The sequence below is a fragment of the Pediculus humanus genome, genomic scaffold (assembly GCF_000006295.1).
Source record: "Pediculus humanus corporis 1103172108253 genomic scaffold, whole genome shotgun sequence".
Classification (NCBI taxonomy): Eukaryota; Metazoa; Arthropoda; class Insecta; order Psocodea; family Pediculidae; genus Pediculus; species Pediculus humanus.
Window position 1 is genome coordinate 177,761 of NW_002987822.1, and position 19,521 is coordinate 197,281.

The 19,521-nt window shown below is 28.2% G+C and overlaps 4 protein-coding genes across 4 annotated transcripts in view; 1 reads left to right on the forward strand and 3 right to left on the reverse strand.

Annotated features, from left to right (window-relative positions):
* Positions 1–2,854: 2,854 nt before the first annotated feature.
* Phum_PHUM473810 (Hepatocyte nuclear factor 3-gamma, putative) lies at positions 2,855–3,955 on the reverse strand (the record flags this gene model as incomplete). The annotated part of the gene is made up of 2 exons (XM_002430291.1): positions 2,855–3,432; positions 3,469–3,955. The coding sequence occupies 2 exons, from the start codon at positions 3,953–3,955 to the stop codon at positions 2,855–2,857; spliced, it is 1,065 nt and encodes a 354-aa protein (XP_002430336.1).
* A 5,995-nt stretch (positions 3,956–9,950) lies between these two features.
* Phum_PHUM473820 (Cleavage and polyadenylation specificity factor, putative) lies at positions 9,951–15,760 on the reverse strand (the record flags this gene model as incomplete). The annotated part of the gene is made up of 6 exons (XM_002430292.1): positions 9,951–9,972; positions 10,060–10,174; positions 12,412–12,577; positions 15,033–15,096; positions 15,187–15,387; positions 15,621–15,760. The coding sequence occupies 6 exons, from the start codon at positions 15,758–15,760 to the stop codon at positions 9,951–9,953; spliced, it is 708 nt and encodes a 235-aa protein (XP_002430337.1).
* A 289-nt stretch (positions 15,761–16,049) lies between these two features.
* On the reverse strand, positions 16,050–18,085 carry Phum_PHUM473830 (uncharacterized protein; the record flags this gene model as incomplete). The annotated part of the gene is made up of 6 exons (XM_002430293.1): positions 16,050–16,212; positions 16,294–16,443; positions 16,520–16,697; positions 16,737–17,751; positions 17,826–17,940; positions 18,033–18,085. 6 exons carry the CDS (start codon positions 18,083–18,085, stop codon positions 16,050–16,052), a joined length of 1,674 nt encoding a protein of 557 aa, XP_002430338.1.
* Positions 18,086–18,403: 318 nt separating this feature from the next.
* Phum_PHUM473840 (uncharacterized protein) overlaps positions 18,404–19,521 on the forward strand; it is a gene marked incomplete at both ends in the record, with an annotated part of 1,681 nt that continues 563 nt past the window's right edge. The window contains 4 exons of the mRNA XM_002430294.1: positions 18,404–18,903; positions 18,967–19,134; positions 19,225–19,372; positions 19,446–19,452. Of these exons, the coding sequence (XP_002430339.1) occupies positions 18,404–18,903; positions 18,967–19,134; positions 19,225–19,372; positions 19,446–19,452 (823 nt within the window). The remainder of the gene's footprint in view (positions 18,904–18,966; positions 19,135–19,224; positions 19,373–19,445; positions 19,453–19,521) is intronic.

The window sequence follows — 19,521 nt, forward strand, 5'->3', positions numbered from 1 at the left end:
CGGAAATAGATTTCCTTTTCAAAGATCGTTAGACGAGGATTTCTTTTGATGATAAATTGGAAAGGAAAATAGTTTTCATCAAGTGGGACTGCTTCCGATTTTGATCTTTTACCGATCCGTGGACTAAAAGTGCCGACACACACACACGCACACGCACACGCACGCACTCACGCAGGCAAGCAGGCAGGCAACCGAACAGAAAAAAAAAACTCGATCGTAAAACACCTTGATGTTGTCCCAGTTTTTTTCTTATTCGTTTGTGTTTGACATTCACACCGCGGGCAAACGTAGATGGGATTTTAAAAAAAAAATCGATCGATGGATCGATCGATCGATTGATCGAAATTCGTTTCTACGCTATTTGGGGGAAAAAAAAATTATTATACATCACATTTATTATTACAGTTTGGCCAACTTGTAAAATAATTCACAACCTTTTGCCAAATGAATATAACGAATTCTATTCACGTCAGCCATTTTTTTTTTTTTTTTAAAAAAATTTTTATTTATCGAAAAAAAATTTTTGTTTTGATTTAAATTTTTTTTTTTTATCCGCCGCGCGTAAATGCATTTAAAAAAAAAAAAACAAAAAAAAAAAAAAAAACGGAAATGAAAGACGAGAAATTATTAAGACAGAATTAAAATTTTGAAAAAAAAAAAAAAAAAAAACACAGCAAACCCCAAGCTTTCTCCAACGGTTTAAAAAACTTTAAAATTTCAAATTCCCTTTTTTTTTTTTTATTCGTTTTAACCTTTGGGATTAATTTTAAGGAGAACTTCCGACATTTAATAAAAAAAAAAAATTTTTTTCTTTTTTTTGGGGATCTCTTTGTTTAGAAAAAAAATAAATAAATAAATAAAAATTCATTTTTTTGACTGATGTGAAAAAAAATAAATAAAAAAAAAAATGAAATTAAAACGTTCTCGAATATTCTTCGCGAATATTTAACGTATCAGGCGAAATATTTTGCTGGAAAAATTCTTAGTTGCCTGCCCGATGATATATGATGATGATAACAACGGTCTTATACGTTCGTGTCATTAGGAAAAAAAAAAAAAAAAAATTTACACGAGCGTGGTGGATATGTATGAAAAGAAAAAATAGATATAACAGAAAGATTTAAAATAAAGACGACGACACGTAAAAAAAAAAAAAATAAAATAAAAAAAAGTTTAACCACCTGGTTGGCAAAGGTTCAACATCAAAAATAACAAGAACTACATTCAATAACCGTTAAAAAAAAAAAAAAAGCGGAAATACCACCACCACCACCACCATCATCATCATCGTCGTGCAATGAAATCTACACTCGCGTAAACAATTACACCGAAAAAAATTGTTATTTTATTTAAACTGTTTTTAAATTTTTAAAATAAATTGATAAATAAATGATTAAATGACGAAAATAAAAATGATAATAATAATAATAATAATAAATAAATATTGACGTGGCGGTAAAATATCGTTAAATAACTAAAGACACGTAAATAAATTATACGAATTCGTAACGAAAATCACCCCTGGAATCATCATCATCATCTGGCATACCGAGAATTTATCCAGAATTTTATGTTTATAATTTCATCATCATCATAATCATCATCATTATCATCATTATTATTATTATTATTTTACTAGCGTCAACTGAACGAAGGAAGTTTATAAAATGATCTTTTTTTGTGTGTGTGTGTGTGTCGAAACCTTTGATGTCGATTACGAGTTTTTTTTTTTTTTTTTGTCGATTTCGAATTTAAAAGAAGAAATTAATGGGGAGGGGGTGAGAGAAAAGGGGGCGTCTACCCCTCATTTTTCAAGGCCTACAAAAAGAAAAGAAATTTGTAGTTAATATACTAATTAATTTTTTTTTTTTTCCCGTTCGACCGATCGAATAATTTTTTTTTTTTAAACGTAATTAATCACTTTCGAATGACGTTTTGACAAAAAAGTGTCGTGGAACAAGAAAAAAAATTAATTATAATTTAAAAAGGTTTTCGTGGCATCAATCATTCAAATTTTATTTATTCGTGATATTAAACGTTAACAAGTTTGTAATTAACTTTTCTTATTATTATTTTTTTTTTGAGGGGGGGGGGAGAGGAGGGCGGATCGTGCGACATTTTCTTTTTTCTTTTTTTGTCGAAATTCATTTTCCGTCGGTTAAAATGATTTAAAATTTTAGAATTCCGTTCAAAACGAAAACAAAAAAATTCAAATGATTTCTCATCACGAATATTATTAAGATGTTATTACAACTAATATACTATATCACAATTAATTATTTTTATCAAAAAGTATCAAATTCTTTTATGAATTTTTTTTTTTTTTTTTTTAAATCGAAACCGGAAATCGAATTAATTGGAATGTAATATAATGCCGATTATCATTATCATTATTTATTTATTTTATTTATTTGAACGGTGCGGTGAAATTTATTTTATTAACGATAAAATTATTAATTTTGCAAATTTTTTTTTGAATTTTTGTATTTCGCGGGGTTTTCTATTATAAAATGGCGACGATTTTTTTTTTTATCACCGGAAGTTAAAAAGTAAAAATTGAAAATTGTAATGTTTAATTTAATAATGACGTAGCAGAGTTGATAAGAAGTTTAGTTTTGAGTATTTTAAACGTGTGTGTTCGTTTTTTTTTTTTTTTTTTAAACCGGAAGTGAAAAGTTTTTTTTTTTTGTTTAACCGGCAAAATTACAAAAAAAAATTCTCAATTAAGAATTTGATACTGAACTTTGTTTGTTTGTTTGTTCGAGTTAAAATTTTAATTTAATTATTTTATATTTACCGATAATAATTACTTACAAATAATATCAGTCGATTTTTTACATAAAATATCATCAGGTCAATAAGATTTATGTAAAAGATCACACGATTCCTGTTGTTGGTGATAATAACCGTGAGCATGTGGCGGGGGTCTGAAAGTTGTGACCGCCGTAGCGGTGACGGAACCTGGAGACCCACCACCTCGATATCCACCTCCCGCCGATGTTGATGTGATTGTGGTACGAAAGGCAGTTAGCTGACAACTGGGAGCGTCAAAAAGTTCTCGAAAACTCGTCGCTTCTTCGGAATACCAAGGATTGTGACGAAATTGCGTGGCCGCCGTCGGTGACGGAGACATATCATCTTGTACTTGATTGCTATAGGAATAATATGAATACATGGAACCGCATCCGGGTCGAGGACTTCCGTTACTTCCTCCATAATGAGGAGAATTTCCTTCTCTCGTCGTCGTCGTCATGAGATTATCAACGGAAAAATTACCAGATCCGGCATTGGGACTTTCGAGACCGACACCCGCGTTCGTCACTTCCGATATATGTTCTAATAAAACACCCGACGCGGAAATGTTAGGTTTCACATCGTATTTCCTTATACAGTCTCTCACGTCACTTCCGGGTTCTCTTTTAGGTTTTATATCTAAATTTTTTTTTATATGCGACACGTCACAATTACTAACATCTAATCTTTTCGTTATAGTAACATCACCATGATGCCTTTTGACGGCATCTTCTTTTTCTTTGACCGCATCTTTTTTTTTAAATCTTCTTCTTCTACGCAGATACGAACCGTTATCGAACATGTTATACGAATCGGGATCTAGTGTCCAATAGCTTCCCTTTCCGGGTTTCTTATCATCTCTCGGTACTTTAACAAAACATTCGTTCAAACTTAAATTATGACGTATTGAATTTTGCCAACCCTGTTTGTTTTCTCTGTAGTACGGAAACCGTTCCATGATAAACTGATAGATTCCGTTCAACGTTATTTTCTTTTCCGGTGCGTTTTGTATGGCCATGGCTATGAGGGCTATGTAAGAATAAGGAGGTTTTACCATATCTTTGACGGCGCCGTGATGAAGTTGTTGTTGATGAAGAGGATAAGGGGAACTTGCATATCCGTATCTGGTATACTGTTCGTAAGGATACGCGGCGTTACCCATGTGATGTGCTGCTGCTGCTGCTGCTGCTGCCGCCGCCGCCGCCGCCGCTGCCGCAGAAGACATACTTCCGGTATAACCCGTTCCCGTCGCTCCCGGGTGTCTGTAATAAGCATTTTGTTCACCGAATATAGTATGCATACTTTTAACACTTAAAATCATCTAATTCGATCCCACATTATTACTATTATTATTATTACTACAAATAATTACTATTACTATAATATTTCAATGAAACTTACAAAAAATTATTTCTTTTTTTTTTTTTGTTTTTCTCCAGTGAAAGTGGTAAACTTGAAAACAAATTTCACTTAAAAAAAATAATAATAATAATAAAATCACACAAAATTTGAAAACCGTTAAAAACGACAAAAAAAAAAAAAATATTATTTTAACCTTGATAAAGAAATAAAAACAATAAGTTAAATTTTTTTTTTTTTTATCAAAAGAACGGCCCTCGAATGTTTATATTAATTTTCCCACAATGTTATAGATAACCGTTTGAATAAGAGTAAGTTTTTAAATAGAGAAAAACGCGTATATATCTTATTATGAAACAAAACACACAGAATCGTTTATTATTATTATTCATCAATGATGAAGTGAGAGAGAGAGAGAGAGAAAACCGTTGGTTTGTTTCTTTAACGAACGTTTAGAAAACAGTGAATGAGGATAGGACGTTTGGATAGTATGGGGCGTTCTCTATCATAAAATCATCAACGGATCCAACACATATTCTTGCGCTTATTTTACCTTTTTTTCATCATCATTATTTAATTTAATAACGATCTATGTATAATTTTCAAACTGGAAAATTTTTCCCATTTTTTCCATTTTTTTTTTTTGTTGTTTGAAAATTATATTTATTTTTTTTTTTTTTTTTACTCATTATCATTATCGAATTTTTTAATTAATTTTCTCTGGAAATTTTATTTGTTTATACATGTGTGTACGTGCGCGTGTCGTAAACGAAGGATTTATAAATAAAAATTCCATGATGATAATATTTCTCCAGACGTGATGGGAAAAATTACAAAGCGTATTTAATACATTTTGGAATTGAATAAGGATAATTGGAACCGTAAGAAGAAATATATATTTTATAAAAAAGGAAATTTAAAAACCGTCTTCGTAATTTTCCAAATGGGGTACATTTACAATTCCAGGAGGCGTTTTAAAAACTATATCGTCGCATATAACATGGAGCAACCGGATTTATTCAATTGGGAATCAACAAATGATGAAAAGAACGAAGGCGGAGTCGTTGTCGAAATCCATCAAAATTAAATAAAAAAAGGAAAAAAGGAAAAAAGAAAAAAAGTCTTTTTTATTCGAGTGCGCCTATTGTTTTGGTTATAAAAAAAGGAAAAAACTGGAGTTTCATGTCGACATGGTGTTGTTGTTATTATCGTGAGTCGTCCGTTTGACAATATAAAAAAAAAAAAAAAAAAGTAAACGTCAAATATCGTGACGTTGTATTATTATTATTATTATTGTTTACGGTGTGAATTAATCATTAGGTTAAAATAATCATAATCGAAAAAAAAAATGTTTTATTATTAAATTTTTAATTGTTCTCCTCATAAAATACGATAAATTTATAAAGATATGATAAAATAATAATAATAATAATAATAATAATAATAATAATAAATACGCAAGCGTGAAATACGTGGCAGAAGACAAAAAAAAGAGAGAGAGAGAGAGAGAGAATGAATATATATAATTTTTATTTTTTTTATTGTAATCGACTTGTGGGAATTAAAATTCTCATCAAGTGCTCTTAAGTGAATTATTATTATTATTATTATTATTATTATTATTATTATTATTATTATTATTATTAATTGTGATAGGAAATTTTTTCTAGAAAAAGTTTCTATTCGATTGAGAGAGAGAGAGAGAGAGAGAAAAATGGAAGATAATCGTAACGTTGCATTTCGTTTTTTCACGCGATTTTTTTTTCGATCATTCCCCCTCCTTTCCCTTCCCCGCCCCTGGCCCTTCCCCCCCGTTTTAATACGATTGATTTTTACTTTGTAATGTTTTTAATAAATTCAAAAAAACGTAAATCAATACGTAAATACAAAATGGACGTCGTGTGTGTGTAGTTATTGTATATTTATTTTGGCGAAAAATCATCATCATCATCATCGGGGGCGAAAGGTTAATTTTTTTTTTGTTTACGTTTGTCGTTTGCCGATACTACTAACAAACAATCGGTTGATTAATTGGTTGGTTGGTTGTTTTCATTCATAAAATTTAAAAAAAAAAAATTGGTATTTTAAATTTTTCCCTTAGGTTTTTTTTATTGTGTGTGGTGGTGCTGGTGGAGGTGGAGGTGGCGGTGGTGGTGATGACGTTTTGTCGTCTGCTTTTTTAAAACCTAGGATTTGTTATTGTACGGTGAGAAATTCTAATTTTTTTTTTTTTAAGTTTGTTGTCGTCGCGAATAATTTTGGCGCGGAAACGAGCCGCCATTTTGTTTTAATCCTAATGTTTTTGTGTTTTAAAACAACCGAGTAAACAGACAAACAGGTACTACCGAAAATAAACAAAAATTAATTAAATGTGACGTGGTATGTGCGTGCACGCGTGCACGCCATTTTTTATTTTTTTTAATATTACTTTAGTGTAAAATAATAATGATGATGATGAGAATTTTTCTTATGGGGTTTGAAAGAAATTCTAACTCGCGATTGGACGGATCCCCCCACTTATAAAAAAAAAAATGAAATATTTTTTTATTACTTTACTTTAAAAACCTGTCAAAATTGTCATAGCGTAAAAGAAGAGTGACAGATTGTTACAATAAAAAGGAAAAAAGGATAAAAAGAAAAAAAAAAGGTTTAAAACGTGGTGTTACATGTTTCTGTTGTCCGTTTGTGGGTTGGTTCCCCTCAATTATAACCTCAGTTCAATTATTATTAAAAGTGTGACGGAGGGAGTTATTCTTATCAAAACACACTTGAAAGCTTCTTTGTGGGTTACAATTGAAAAAAAAAAAAAAAAAAAAACCGGTTTACTACTAACCACGTATATAGTCAACCCCGCACGCACTTCCACACGCCACACACACAGAGAGATAATAAAATAAATTTTCCCTTTTTTTTTTTTTCGAGAGTGAGAGAATGAAAAAAAAGTGAATTTTTAGTTTTTCAATTGATTTAAAAAAGAAAAAATTTCATTGAAATATTTTTCAAGAGTTTTTTTTGGGTTTATTTTGCAGACTCCAAAGACTAAAAATTTTTGAAGGATTCAATAGGTGGGAGAACGGGGGGGGAGAGGTAGAGAGAGAGAGAGAGAGAGAGAGAGAGAGAGAGAGAGAGAGAGAAACAAAACCTGGGAAAAAAATTCTTATTTGTAATTTTATTTCTTTTTTTTTTTCATCTTCTTTCCAATCCCCCCCTCCTCCTGCCACGATTGGGAAAACGCGGTTTTTTTAAATTAAGTTAACATTTTCTCCCCAAAAAAAATTAAAAGGGGGGCCATAAAGGGATTCGCAAAAAGAAAAGTTTTTATCAAAATTATATATAACTGTTGAAAGAAAAAGTTAATTGAATTACTTTCAAGTTTTTAATAATAATAATAATAATAATAATATGAGGGTGGTTTCGTTAATTTTATCAAACAACAAAATGGAGGGTGAAATCTTTCTTCGATACAACAACAACAACAACAAAAAAAAAATAATAATAATAATAATTTTTGATCTGAAAAGCCAAACTGAATAAACAACACTCGTGTGTGTGTGTGTGTGTGTCTGGAATTAGCATTTGTTAAAAAAATTTACACAACACTTTGTTATTTGCACTCGTGCACGCTCACACCCCTTCCTCTCCTCCCCCACACAAAAACGTCCCTTAAATTTTCATCCACTTCTTACCCTTAAGAGATTAAAAATTGTTTTTTCAAACGATGATGCGTCTGTCGGTTTTTATCGTTTTCTTTTTAGATAATTTTCCAAAGATTCGATTCGCGATCAGAAAACGAATTTTTAAGGGGGGGGGAGGGAGGGAGGGAGGGGGAAAGAGTTGATGACTAAAAATTATTTTCGGTAAATGATACGAAATGAGTAAAACGTGATGCTGGATTTTTTGCAAACCGTTTAAAAAAAAAAAAAAAAAGAAACCGAAAAAGATTAATAATAAATTTGTCTGTCTGTCTGTTTGTCGGCAAACGTTTAAAACGAATCCTCCTTCATTATAAATAATAATGATAATAATTCGCACGAAGATGAAGGAATGGAGGAGAAAAAAATTCCGACAGGAAGAAATAAAGAAAAAAAAAAAAAAAACGGGGGAGATTATGAAATTTTTATTTTTTTCGATAGAGAGAGAAAGAGAGAAGGAAGGGAGAGGGGAGAGAGAGTTTATAATAATTTATTTAAAAGTAAAAAAAATTTCAACAGGAAAAAAAAAATTGGGGGAGGGGAGGATGATGAAGGAAAGAAATAAAATGGGATCGGGGGAAAAAAAAATGGTGACGAGAATAACGTCTAAAAACTATGCCTAAGGCTTGTAAAAACAAACCGGAAATTGACTGAAAACTCAAAACGTTTTCCCATTGGTTCAAACTTTTCATTCCCTCGTCAACAGGAAAAAAAAAATTTTTTTTTTTCTTTTTCTTTCTTTTCCTACAGCAACGTTTAATTTAACTTTCACACATTCGGTTTTTTTTCCCCTACAAATACCCTACAGGTTTTTTTCATTGAGAAAATGATGAAAAAAAAAAATTTTTTTTTTTTATTTTTCTCTTTCTTCTTCCACGACACTTTTCCCTACTGACAAACGTAATTTATTCGACGGAATATTCTTTTTTTTTTCTCGACGACGACGACGACAGCAGTTTTTTTTTTTCCCGGTTCATTTTTCTTTTCCCACCCCCTTCCCCCCAGCTTTTCTATTACAACCGACAGGAATTCATACGACAGGAATTTTTAAAAAAAAAAAAAACTTTTTATTTAAAATTTTATACAAAAATTTATTTTATCAATTTAACAAAATGTCGATTTTAACAACACGTTTCACTTTATTTTTTTTATATGTAAAATTCACTAAAACATTTCATCACTGACATTTATTATTATTAATTATGAGTAACAAAATGAAAAAAAAAAAAAAAAAATCGATAGTAATAATAATAATATTTATCATGATACAAAAATTTTTTATTTTTAGCCTGAAATTGAATCGATGACCAAAAAAAAAAAAAAAGTCAAAATATATATATATATGTATAAATATATGACGTCATCATTTTTTTCCCCATATAATGAAAATTTAAAAAGAAAATGAAAAAAAATTATCATTATTATTAATTCCCCCCCCCTCCACGAGAATCGATCGATATTTTTTTTATGACGTCATATTTACTCATTTTGTACTTGGTACTACCATTTTTTTTTCTCTTTTTTTTTCATTTTTTTTTTTTTTTTTTCGGGACGCGAATCGGAAAACGGGAAGAGAGACAGAAAGAGAGAGAGAGAGAGAGAGAGAGAGAGAGAAAACACAAAAGTGTAAAAGGGAATAAAAAAAAAAAAGGAAAATTTGCTTTTTTGTTTGTTTGTTGAAATTAAATTTTCACTTCACGCCTTTTCTTTTCTTTCAATGCAACGTCGTTTCCAGGGCGACGCCGCCCCCGAACAAAAAATAAAAATAAAAAATTTTTCCTGGAAAAAGGTACGACGACCGGATTATTACGATAGTGATGATGGTAATAATAATAATAATAATCGGGACGTTTTTTCTTTACGAATAAAGTAAGAAAGAGATAGAGTTAAAGAGAGAGAGAGAGAGAATTAACTACTGCAAAAATATTAGGTACGAACGAAAATTTCTACTGCAAGCATTACTTATTGAGGATACGAGAGAGATAGAGATATAGATAGATAGATAGAGAGAGAGAGAGAGGGGAAAAGAACAGAAGACGGATTGAAACATGAAACTTATTTTTTTAATATTATGTTAAAAGGTTTCAATGACCGGCGGAGTCTCCTTCACATGTAGTTGAAATTAAACCTGAAAATACATTTTTATTATCATTATTATTATTATCATATTTTTTCGCGTTATGAATAAAATTTGGAGGGAAATTTGGGGGCTCACCTGCACAGGGTTTGAGGTAGAGACGATATTATCGGTCCGTACCCGTGAGCGTTGTCGTAGAGTTCAAAGAGAGGAGCTGCGACTAGCTTGTAGTTTTTAGGTACCGCAAACAATGCTGGAATCATTAAAAGAGAGAGAAAAAAAAACAAATTAAAATTATTTTTTGAAAAATTTATTCCTTTTTTTTTTTCTTTTTAATAATAATAATAATAGTTTAAAAAAAAAAAAAAAAACTACAACCAACGAAAACAAAACCTCGTTTTTTTTTTTTTTTTTTTTTTTAAAACGAAACGGCTAAATATATTGTCGAGGGGGAGGGGAAAGGGGAGGGGCAAATTCACAATATTTATTTTTGCGAGAGTGAGAGAGAGAGAGAAAACCATTTATCATTTTTTTTTTTTTTTTTTAAATCACACGCGATGTTATAAATACAATTTTATTATTTTTTAATATTTTTACATTTAACATGCACTTAAACTAATCAATCAATCAATCGATCCATCGATCGATAAATTCTTTTCATTTTCTATAATTTATTATTTTTTTATTTTTACACTTGATCGAACAGTTTTTCTCCCCGTTGTATTTCATTATCATTTTTATTATTATTACTATTATCATCAAATGTGTGTTGCGTTCAGAAGAGAAAGACAGAGAGAAAGAGAGAGAATGAAAGAGAGAGAGAGAGAGAGAGACAGTGAAAGAAAGAGAAAGAGAAAGAGAGAGAGACAGTGAAAGAAAGAGAAAGAGACAGAGACAGAGAGAGACAGAGAAAGAAAGAGAAAGAGAGAGAAAAAGAGAGAGAATGAAATATAAAGTAATCAGAGGTAAAGAAGATACTTAGGAGATTTGACGTCACTTATAGCACACATAATGATAATAATAATAATAATAATAATAATTGAATGTGACAGTATACATATTCATAACAGTCGTTTAAAAAACAATCCGCTCAAAAAAAAATTTAAATTAATAAAATTCGTTCGGTTACATTTTTCATCCACACAAAATTTTTGTCATTTTCCCCTTTTTCAAGTATAATAATAATTATTATTATTATTATTATAAAAGTTAAAAAAACTTCCGCCGGTTGATGGGATAAATCATTTCCTTCATTTTATTATCATATTTTTTACCATGTAAATATCAAATTAATTTTCTAATATTTCAATAATATTAATTAATAACTTTAAACACGATAAAATTCACAGTGGAAAAGCAAAATGCTAACAAAAATTATTTAAAAAATAAAAAAAAAATTAAACTTGATCGTTTGCTTAGATCAAATTAACGGCGACTTTTTTCTTTTCTCTCTGTAACAAAAGCGATTATTTATTTATCTAACGACACGTCGATTTTATATATATATTTAATTATGGTAATAATAAAAGTAAAACAAATTGCACTGAATTTTATACACACCACATATTGAGATTTTCTTTCAAGTTAAAAACAACAAAAAATTTTCTTTTATTAAGTTTAAAATTTAAGTAAAAAAAAAAAAAAAAAAAAAAAAAAAAATTTCCCGTAACAATAAAATTAACAAAAATCCTTCGACTTTTTATACGCTGAAATATCTTTTTTTTTTAGAATTATTATTATTTTTTTTACATTGAGTGTTGTTAATTTTGTAAATTACACAAAAACTTTTTTTTTTTTCAAGATTTTACATCTTTTATTTCGTCCCTTTTTTTTAAATTGATGGGGGCCACCCTTTAAAAAAAAAAAAAAAAAAAAAAAAAAAATTATTTGCAAACAAATACATTGGTATACAGATCTCGCGAGGGATTTTAAACGTGGCGGATGACGCGCGTGTCACGATCAATTGACATCCCCAATAAAAAAAAAAAAAAAAAAAAAAAAAAAAACTTTTTCATCCCAATGTGAATACATTAAATTAACATTACAGTTCAGAAATTTTTTTTTTAAACATAAACCCTTGTGTGTAAAACAATTTTTGTAAAAATCGTTAAAAATAATATTTTCATTTTTAAAACAATCGTTCTTACATACGTACGCACAACAGCATGTATGTAAGAGCGTGAATACAATCATACATACGCACAGACACAGACACACACGCACCCACGCACACGCAAACGTATATGCGTGTTTGTGTGTCTGTGTGTGTGTGTGCGTATGTACACAAATAACAATATGAAAAACAAAAACAAAATTTTTTGGAGATTTATAAATATATATAAATAAAAAAAAAAATGAAAATAGTAATAATAATAATAGTAATTAAAGAAAATAAAATAATAATAATAATAATGATAAAAAAAAAAAATAAATAAAAATAAAAAAAATAAAAATAAATAAAAAAAAATTGTCATAATCTTGTTTCTTTACCCTTTTCAGCGAGCTGGACGAGGAATAACCTTTTGTGTTCCTTCGGCTTTGTCACGTGCGGAGGAATGTACGGGTACTGCGGAGGTTCAAAATTTGGTCTCCACCAATTTCCGATCGTGTCTTCAATAACCCACTCCTGCTTCACTCCATCCTGACGGCCTAATGTCTGCAACCAGCACTCTTAAACTCTAAGGCGATTTGTTCAAAGGTACATATCCACATTTACATATTATTTTTAATTAGACGGTTATTTGTGTCTCAATTATTTTTCATTATTTTTTTTTTCGCACAAAAAAAAAAAAAAAAAGATAAAAAAAGATAAAAAAAGAAACACAATTAGTTTGCCATTCGTTTACTATTAATATTATCGTATCATTAATGATAAGTAAATGTTTTGTGTGTGTGTGTGTGTGTAAGTGTTTGAGTGAGTGTGTGTGTGTTTGTTTTCGTTTGTATCGCTAGTACACAATAACAAATGAGGACAGTTTTTCTTTAAATGAGGTAATATTGGACAAAGTATTAGAGTAATAACTTAAATTAATAACATCATCATTAACGTTGCCACACAACTATGAATAATAGGCCTTCTTCTTTTAATAATAACGTAAAATTCAAACAGGTATAACAACAAAGCATACATAATTAAATTAAATTTAAAAATAATAATAATAATAATAATAATAATGATGATGATGATGGTGATGACGACTCGATGGGAAGTGAATTGTAAATCGTTAATTTGATAAACAATTATTTCAAATGAGACTAGATATATATAATACATCTAAAACACATGATAATAATAATAATAAGGGATTTGAAAATATATGGATTACAAAATGTCACTTAAGTAAACAATATTAATTATGATGTTTAAAATGAATGACTTTTTAAGTAGTAGTAGTAGTAGTAGTAGTAGTGGTGGTGGTATTATTATTATCATTATTAATATGGGAATAATATTTTGTAATATACCAAAAAAAAAAAAAAAAAAAAAAAAAAAAAAAAAAAAAAAAACGCTTTCCCGGGGGGTTTTTTATACAGACATTTTTCCCCTTTTTTTTTTTTTTTTTGTTTTTTTTTTGAAAAGTTTGTTAAGACAATTTCCCTTTAAAATTACAAAAATAACTTACAAAGCCGGGTCCAAAAATTTTCCTTTTAACATAATTTAAAAAAAAAAAAAAAAAAAAGAAAAGAAAAGTAAAGAAAAATAGGGGGGGTAAACCTGATAAAATTTCAAAAATAATAGGGGGGACCTTTAAAAAAAAAAAAAAAAAAAAAAAAAAAAAAACTGTTTGAATAAAAGGCCTTAATCGGATGGTGAATTTTAAATAATTTATATATATAATAATAATAATAATAATAATAATGGTATTATTATTACCATTGCGCACACAAAAACATGGGTTTTACCGAATAGAAACATCATCATCATCATTTCCCTTCTCTTTGCATACATGCACATATATGTAAATATGCATGCATGTATGCATTGATGATGATTTCGAATAAAAAGTTTTCAAACATTTTTTTTTTTTTTAAAAAAATTATTTACAAAAGAAAATTTTTACCTAAATAGGAAAATGCTCTTGTTTTTATTTTAATGTTTTTTTTCACATTCAGTAAAACTCATGTGTAATGCATCATCATTATTGCAAATTCAAACTAAGACTTGAAGATTTTACACAGGCTTTTAAAGAAATTGTCGATTATAAATTAATTTTTTTTTTTTCCATACACAGTATCATATTTGATTAATTTTTTATTTATTTTCCCTTTGGGGGTTTTTTTTTTTTTTTTTTTTTTTTGTCAAATAAAAAACTAATCAAATAATTATTATAAACAAATTATTATTATCATCATCATCATTGAGCTTAATCAGTGTTACAGTTATTCGACACAAAGATATTATATTCTTAATAATAATTTTTTTTTTTTTTTTACGTACATATAAATTAGGAAACCTTTTTTTTTTTTTGTTTTGTTGCTTTTTAAACTCAATATATATGAAGACATTTTGCTTTTTTTTAAATTCGAAAATGAGCTTTTTTTTTTAAAAAAAAAAAAACTGAATCAATAGTTTAAAACAGATGTTGAATTAAATTTAAAAACAAAGATAGATTTAACTAATAAATAGTATTTCATTTAAAAAAATGACAATAAAGTATAAAGAAAAAAAATAAAAAAAAAAAAATAAAAATAAATAAAAAATAAATAAACATAGTGGCCATTACGATAAACATGTAAAAAAGATAAAATTGGTGTAAAAAAAAAATTAAAAAAAAAAATAGTCATAAAAGAAAAATAATAATTAAGGAACGAATACATTTTAAATACATTTGCTTAAGCAACAAATAATATATATACAGTCATTTGCATAGCTTAAGCTTTTTTTTTCTCTTTAAAAGGTTCTCGTGAAACACATATAAATTATTATTATTATTATTATTATTATTATTTTTTTTTTTTTTTGTATATATAAAAATATTTTTTTTTTTTTACAATCTTCTTGAGTCTTATGGAATACATTTCATTTCTTCAGGTTCCCTACATACCAAAAATAGTATGTAAAACTAAAATAAGAGCTACAGTTAGATAAATAATATTAAAAAAAATCTCACCTCTGTTAATAATCGTCTTAGTCCCTCAACTTCATCTTCACCAGGCCTTAATTCACCTCCTGGCCTACAATACACAAAAAAAAAAAAATTAAATTAATTTTAATAAAAAAAAAAATGTCTGCCTTAGTTTTGTTTGTTTTTAATTTCAACTTACAATTTAAAAAAAGTGGTCCCTAACTGTAAAAGCAATACATGAGGCAAGCCATGCTCGTGAACTAATAAAACACCTTCCACACTTCTTCTCATACCGATTTTTTCAAATTCATCTCTCATTCTTTGGAATCTAGCTGGTACCGATGGATCTTTTTCGAAAAGTGGTTCCTTAGAACCAAATGTGTAGTTTGTTAAAGGATACCTGATGAATATAAATAGACACCGGTGAAGTAACAATAAAAGGTTTATGTATTAAACAATTATGAATGTTCTGTATAAGAAGTTAACGTATAATCAATTAACTTAAATTATGGTATGCATTTAATGTAAAACAATTAACCTATGCAATGATTAAATATATAAAAAGAAAAAGGATGCTTTGTCTCAAAAAAAAAAATTACGGAACCATCATGGCGTGCATAATATAGAACTTACAAGTTTACAGTACGAATAAGCGTCAATGTTTCTGGACCAAAACCTTTAGATTCAAACGTTGCATTTTGTGAAGAATTCCTTCTAGGCCAACCAGTACCAACAGACGGCTTCATGGGTTGCGGAGCGGCCGCCGTAGCCATAATTTTTTTTAAATATAAAAATAAAATTAATAAGTTTTTTTATATAGAAGCGACCCACTCAAAGCAAAGCCAATAAAACTACTTCCACCTCTCAAAGGAAAGAGATGACGCCGAATTCAGTTAATTACACTTTTTCCTGCCACGACATTTACGGTTATTTTTAAGTTTTGAAATACACGGGAAATTTTTACGGGAAAAATTATTATTATTATTATTATTATTATTATTTTTTAAATATTTATTTTATTTCTTAAAAAATTTTACAAGTTCAAAATATATACTAAATAATTCACTTTAAACTTTCCAATACGTTATTGGTATTTGTTAATTTACTAATAAGTGTTTCTAAATAATCAGTTTTTAAATAAAAATTTTCTAAAAAAATGTTCAGTTGAATTTGTGAGGAGTCCAGTGTTAAAATTGAGTAAATACATTTATCTTTTATAGAAAATCTAAAAAAAAAAAAAAAAAAAAATTAATTATTATGCATGTTAAGTAATTATCAAAAATTAAAATTTTTTTTTTTTACCTACAGTTTCAGTAAAATAATTCCTATTAAATTCCATTCAATCGGTTTAAATGTAATATTATGAGGAGATAATTTAAATGTTGTAATCATTTTTTTTATTTCATTCATAGGTAATGTGTATTCAGTAGAAAATAATCTGAAGATTTCTGGCAATCTGAAATGAAACAAATTCAATGAAACAAAGCTCACAATTATGGAAAAAAAAGAAGAAAAGTTACAGTAATATTTACATTTTATTAAGTTTTGACAGTAAAATATTCTGCCTTAATGTATTTTGTGATTGAGAATCAATCAAAGGTAAGTAAACACTATTACTGGTTTCTTCCGTTACATCTTTCTTATTTCCATTATCATCATCATCATCATCATCATCATTGCCTTTTAATGATTTTCCTATTTGAAATTCTCCTTTATAAAATGCTTTTACCTTTATATTAATTTTCTTACCCTCTTCTTGCAGAGCTGAATAATCTGGCAATGGTTTTAAATTTGTTTTCGTCAATTCATCATTAAACACATCAGTTTCGAGTAATCCATACAATTTTATTATTTTTTCAATTTTTTCAGTCGATGTCGTTTTAGAAAGTTTCGAATTCAAAATTTCTTTCAGGTTATCATAATTATTGTGAAATAATTCTTTTAGTTTTTTTTCACTGTGCAAAAAAAAGAATGTGTCAATGGTAAACCATTCAAACATGGTGGCTTCTACTTTTTCAATACCTGTCATACAATTTCTAGTGTCCTCTAATTGACGACTTTCATTATAATTCAAATTTGTTTCTTTTACATTAGACAAAACATTATTGTCTAAATTGTTGTTATCCTTACTTAAAACTTTTGGGATATTAGAATCATTTAATTCTTTATCAGTTTCAACATTATTCAAAACATTTATATTTTCTTTAATTACAATACCGAAGGTGTCTGATGAGTTTTTTACCTTGACAGTATTTGAATGTTTTGAAATTTGAACAGGTTCTTTTGTCTCGCACTCTTTTTTCGCATAAATTTCATCATCACATTTTGCATTAAAACTAGTACTAGGTATTTTATCCACCGTCGACTGTGATTCATTTAATGGAGAAAAATCATTAATGGTTAAATTACTTAAATTTATGTTAAGTTTAAAATTATCCTCACGATTTGAATTTGTTGGAGCCATTTTTTTTTCATTATCACAGTTAGCAGATTTCATTAATGTGTAAGTTGGAATCAATTCTTGATCTCTAAACCACAAAGGACTTGTGAATAATTGATTTTTAACAAACATTGCAGATTTGTAACATAAAGAAGAACAGAAATTTTTTCTTTGGGTAATATCGAAAACTCTATTATACTTAGTCGAAATATGAAATTGTTGAGTCAAGATATTTTTTAATTCATTATCACAGAGTGGGTAACCACATATTTTTGAAATGCTACGTTCGATTGTTACATCTTCAAAATGTGATTGATTGATGTGCTGAAGCTTAAAAAAAATTTATCATTAAAAAAAAAATTGTCAAAATTCGAGCCTACAAGTTTTAAATTACATACATTATCTAAAAACCATTGTTCATCAATTTTTAACTCGCAGAGCATTTCGACTATTTTTTGAGCTTTAGCATTTTGTTTTTTCTTTTTCTCCAATGTTTCCTGAAGTTCTTCTTTGCTAAAAAAAAAAAAAATTCAAAACATATTTTCACTTACTATCGTAAGTAACTACCTTTCTTCACCTGTCATTCCGGTATCGAATTTTATTACCTCATGTCTTTAATACTTTTAGGAATATTTTTTTTCTTTGATTTAGACGCCATAATGGCAATTAAAAGGATTTAAAAAAATTTTATCTCAATATTTTGGTTTTAATTTATGAATATTCAAGTTAAATTGAAATGTTAAGTTGTTGAATTTGAAAACCTGCAGGCAATTGGCAGACATTGTTGTTTACAATTTGAGAAACAAGTTGTCTGCGTACACGTCAACTTAGGTGTAACGATTGTTCGTAAAAATTAATTTTCAATAACTATAATTATTATTATTATTAAAAATTTTTATTTATACATTTAATTTTTTCGTTTTAATATTTCAGAAATTGGACCGTAAAAATTAATTTTAGTTTCTTTTCTATGAAAATGTCTAATAGTAGTAGGAGGTCAAAATTTATTACTTCCAAGAGAAACGATTGCGGTTATTTAAAAGATCATTTGAATGAAGTCCAAACACTGCTTAACAATGTATTAACTCCTGTGATTCATAAAATATCCGTTTTAACCGATATGGTTTCATCACTACTGAGCCTTATCAATGTGAAAGAAGTTACTGATGCAAATAAGAAGGGTAAAAACTACGATTGCGGAGGTGCTGGCATAGCGACCGACGTTACTATGATTGCCAGTAGTGTGCACAGGCTTACTAAAAACTATGAAATTATTAAAGAACAAGTAACGGAAAATAAAAAAAATATTGAAAAATTTTATCGTAAATTACAAAACGTTGAAAAGTTATTGATAACATTTTTGAAAGCAGAAAACAATCGAGATGTTAAAAAGTACGAAGAACAAATATTGAAAAAATTGTCAAACGTAGAGAAATTACTCTTGGGAGAATTAGTCGTCAATCACAGTGTCGGAAGGTAAATGTTGTATGTTATGTATGTTCGAATATGTAAACGATAATAACACAAATTTTTGTTTAGCTTTCAGGCAACTGAAAATATGAAACCGTTTCAAGTTAGTGCATCAGTAGCTTTAGATTCGTCATTACAACTCATCACGTTGAATACGGAAGAAGACTTTCCCAACGGGTCGTGGTTGGGAGATGTATCGTGTATAAAATATAGAGTTAGATCTCCGATACCAGAAGAGTTAGTTACAATCACATTTTATATATTTATTTCATTTAATTTTTTTTTCCTACCGTCTAATAACAATTTATTTTTTTTTTTTTACTCCAGAGATTTAATTTACATCAACACGACATGTGTAACACCTGAAAAAATGGCTTTAACATTATTGGATTATTTATTTACAAGAGATATATTAGCCGTTTCAAATTTATCGGGAAAAAGTAAATTAGGAAAAAAAAAATTAGATCCATTAATGGTGAGAAAAAATGTTTTGATTTCATTTATTTAAGATAAAAAAAAAATAAAATAAAATATTTTTTTTTTTGTAGATATACGGTATAAAATGTCATTTGTTGCATCATTTTAAAATAAGCGAAAAACAATGGGAAAAAATAAAATTAAAAA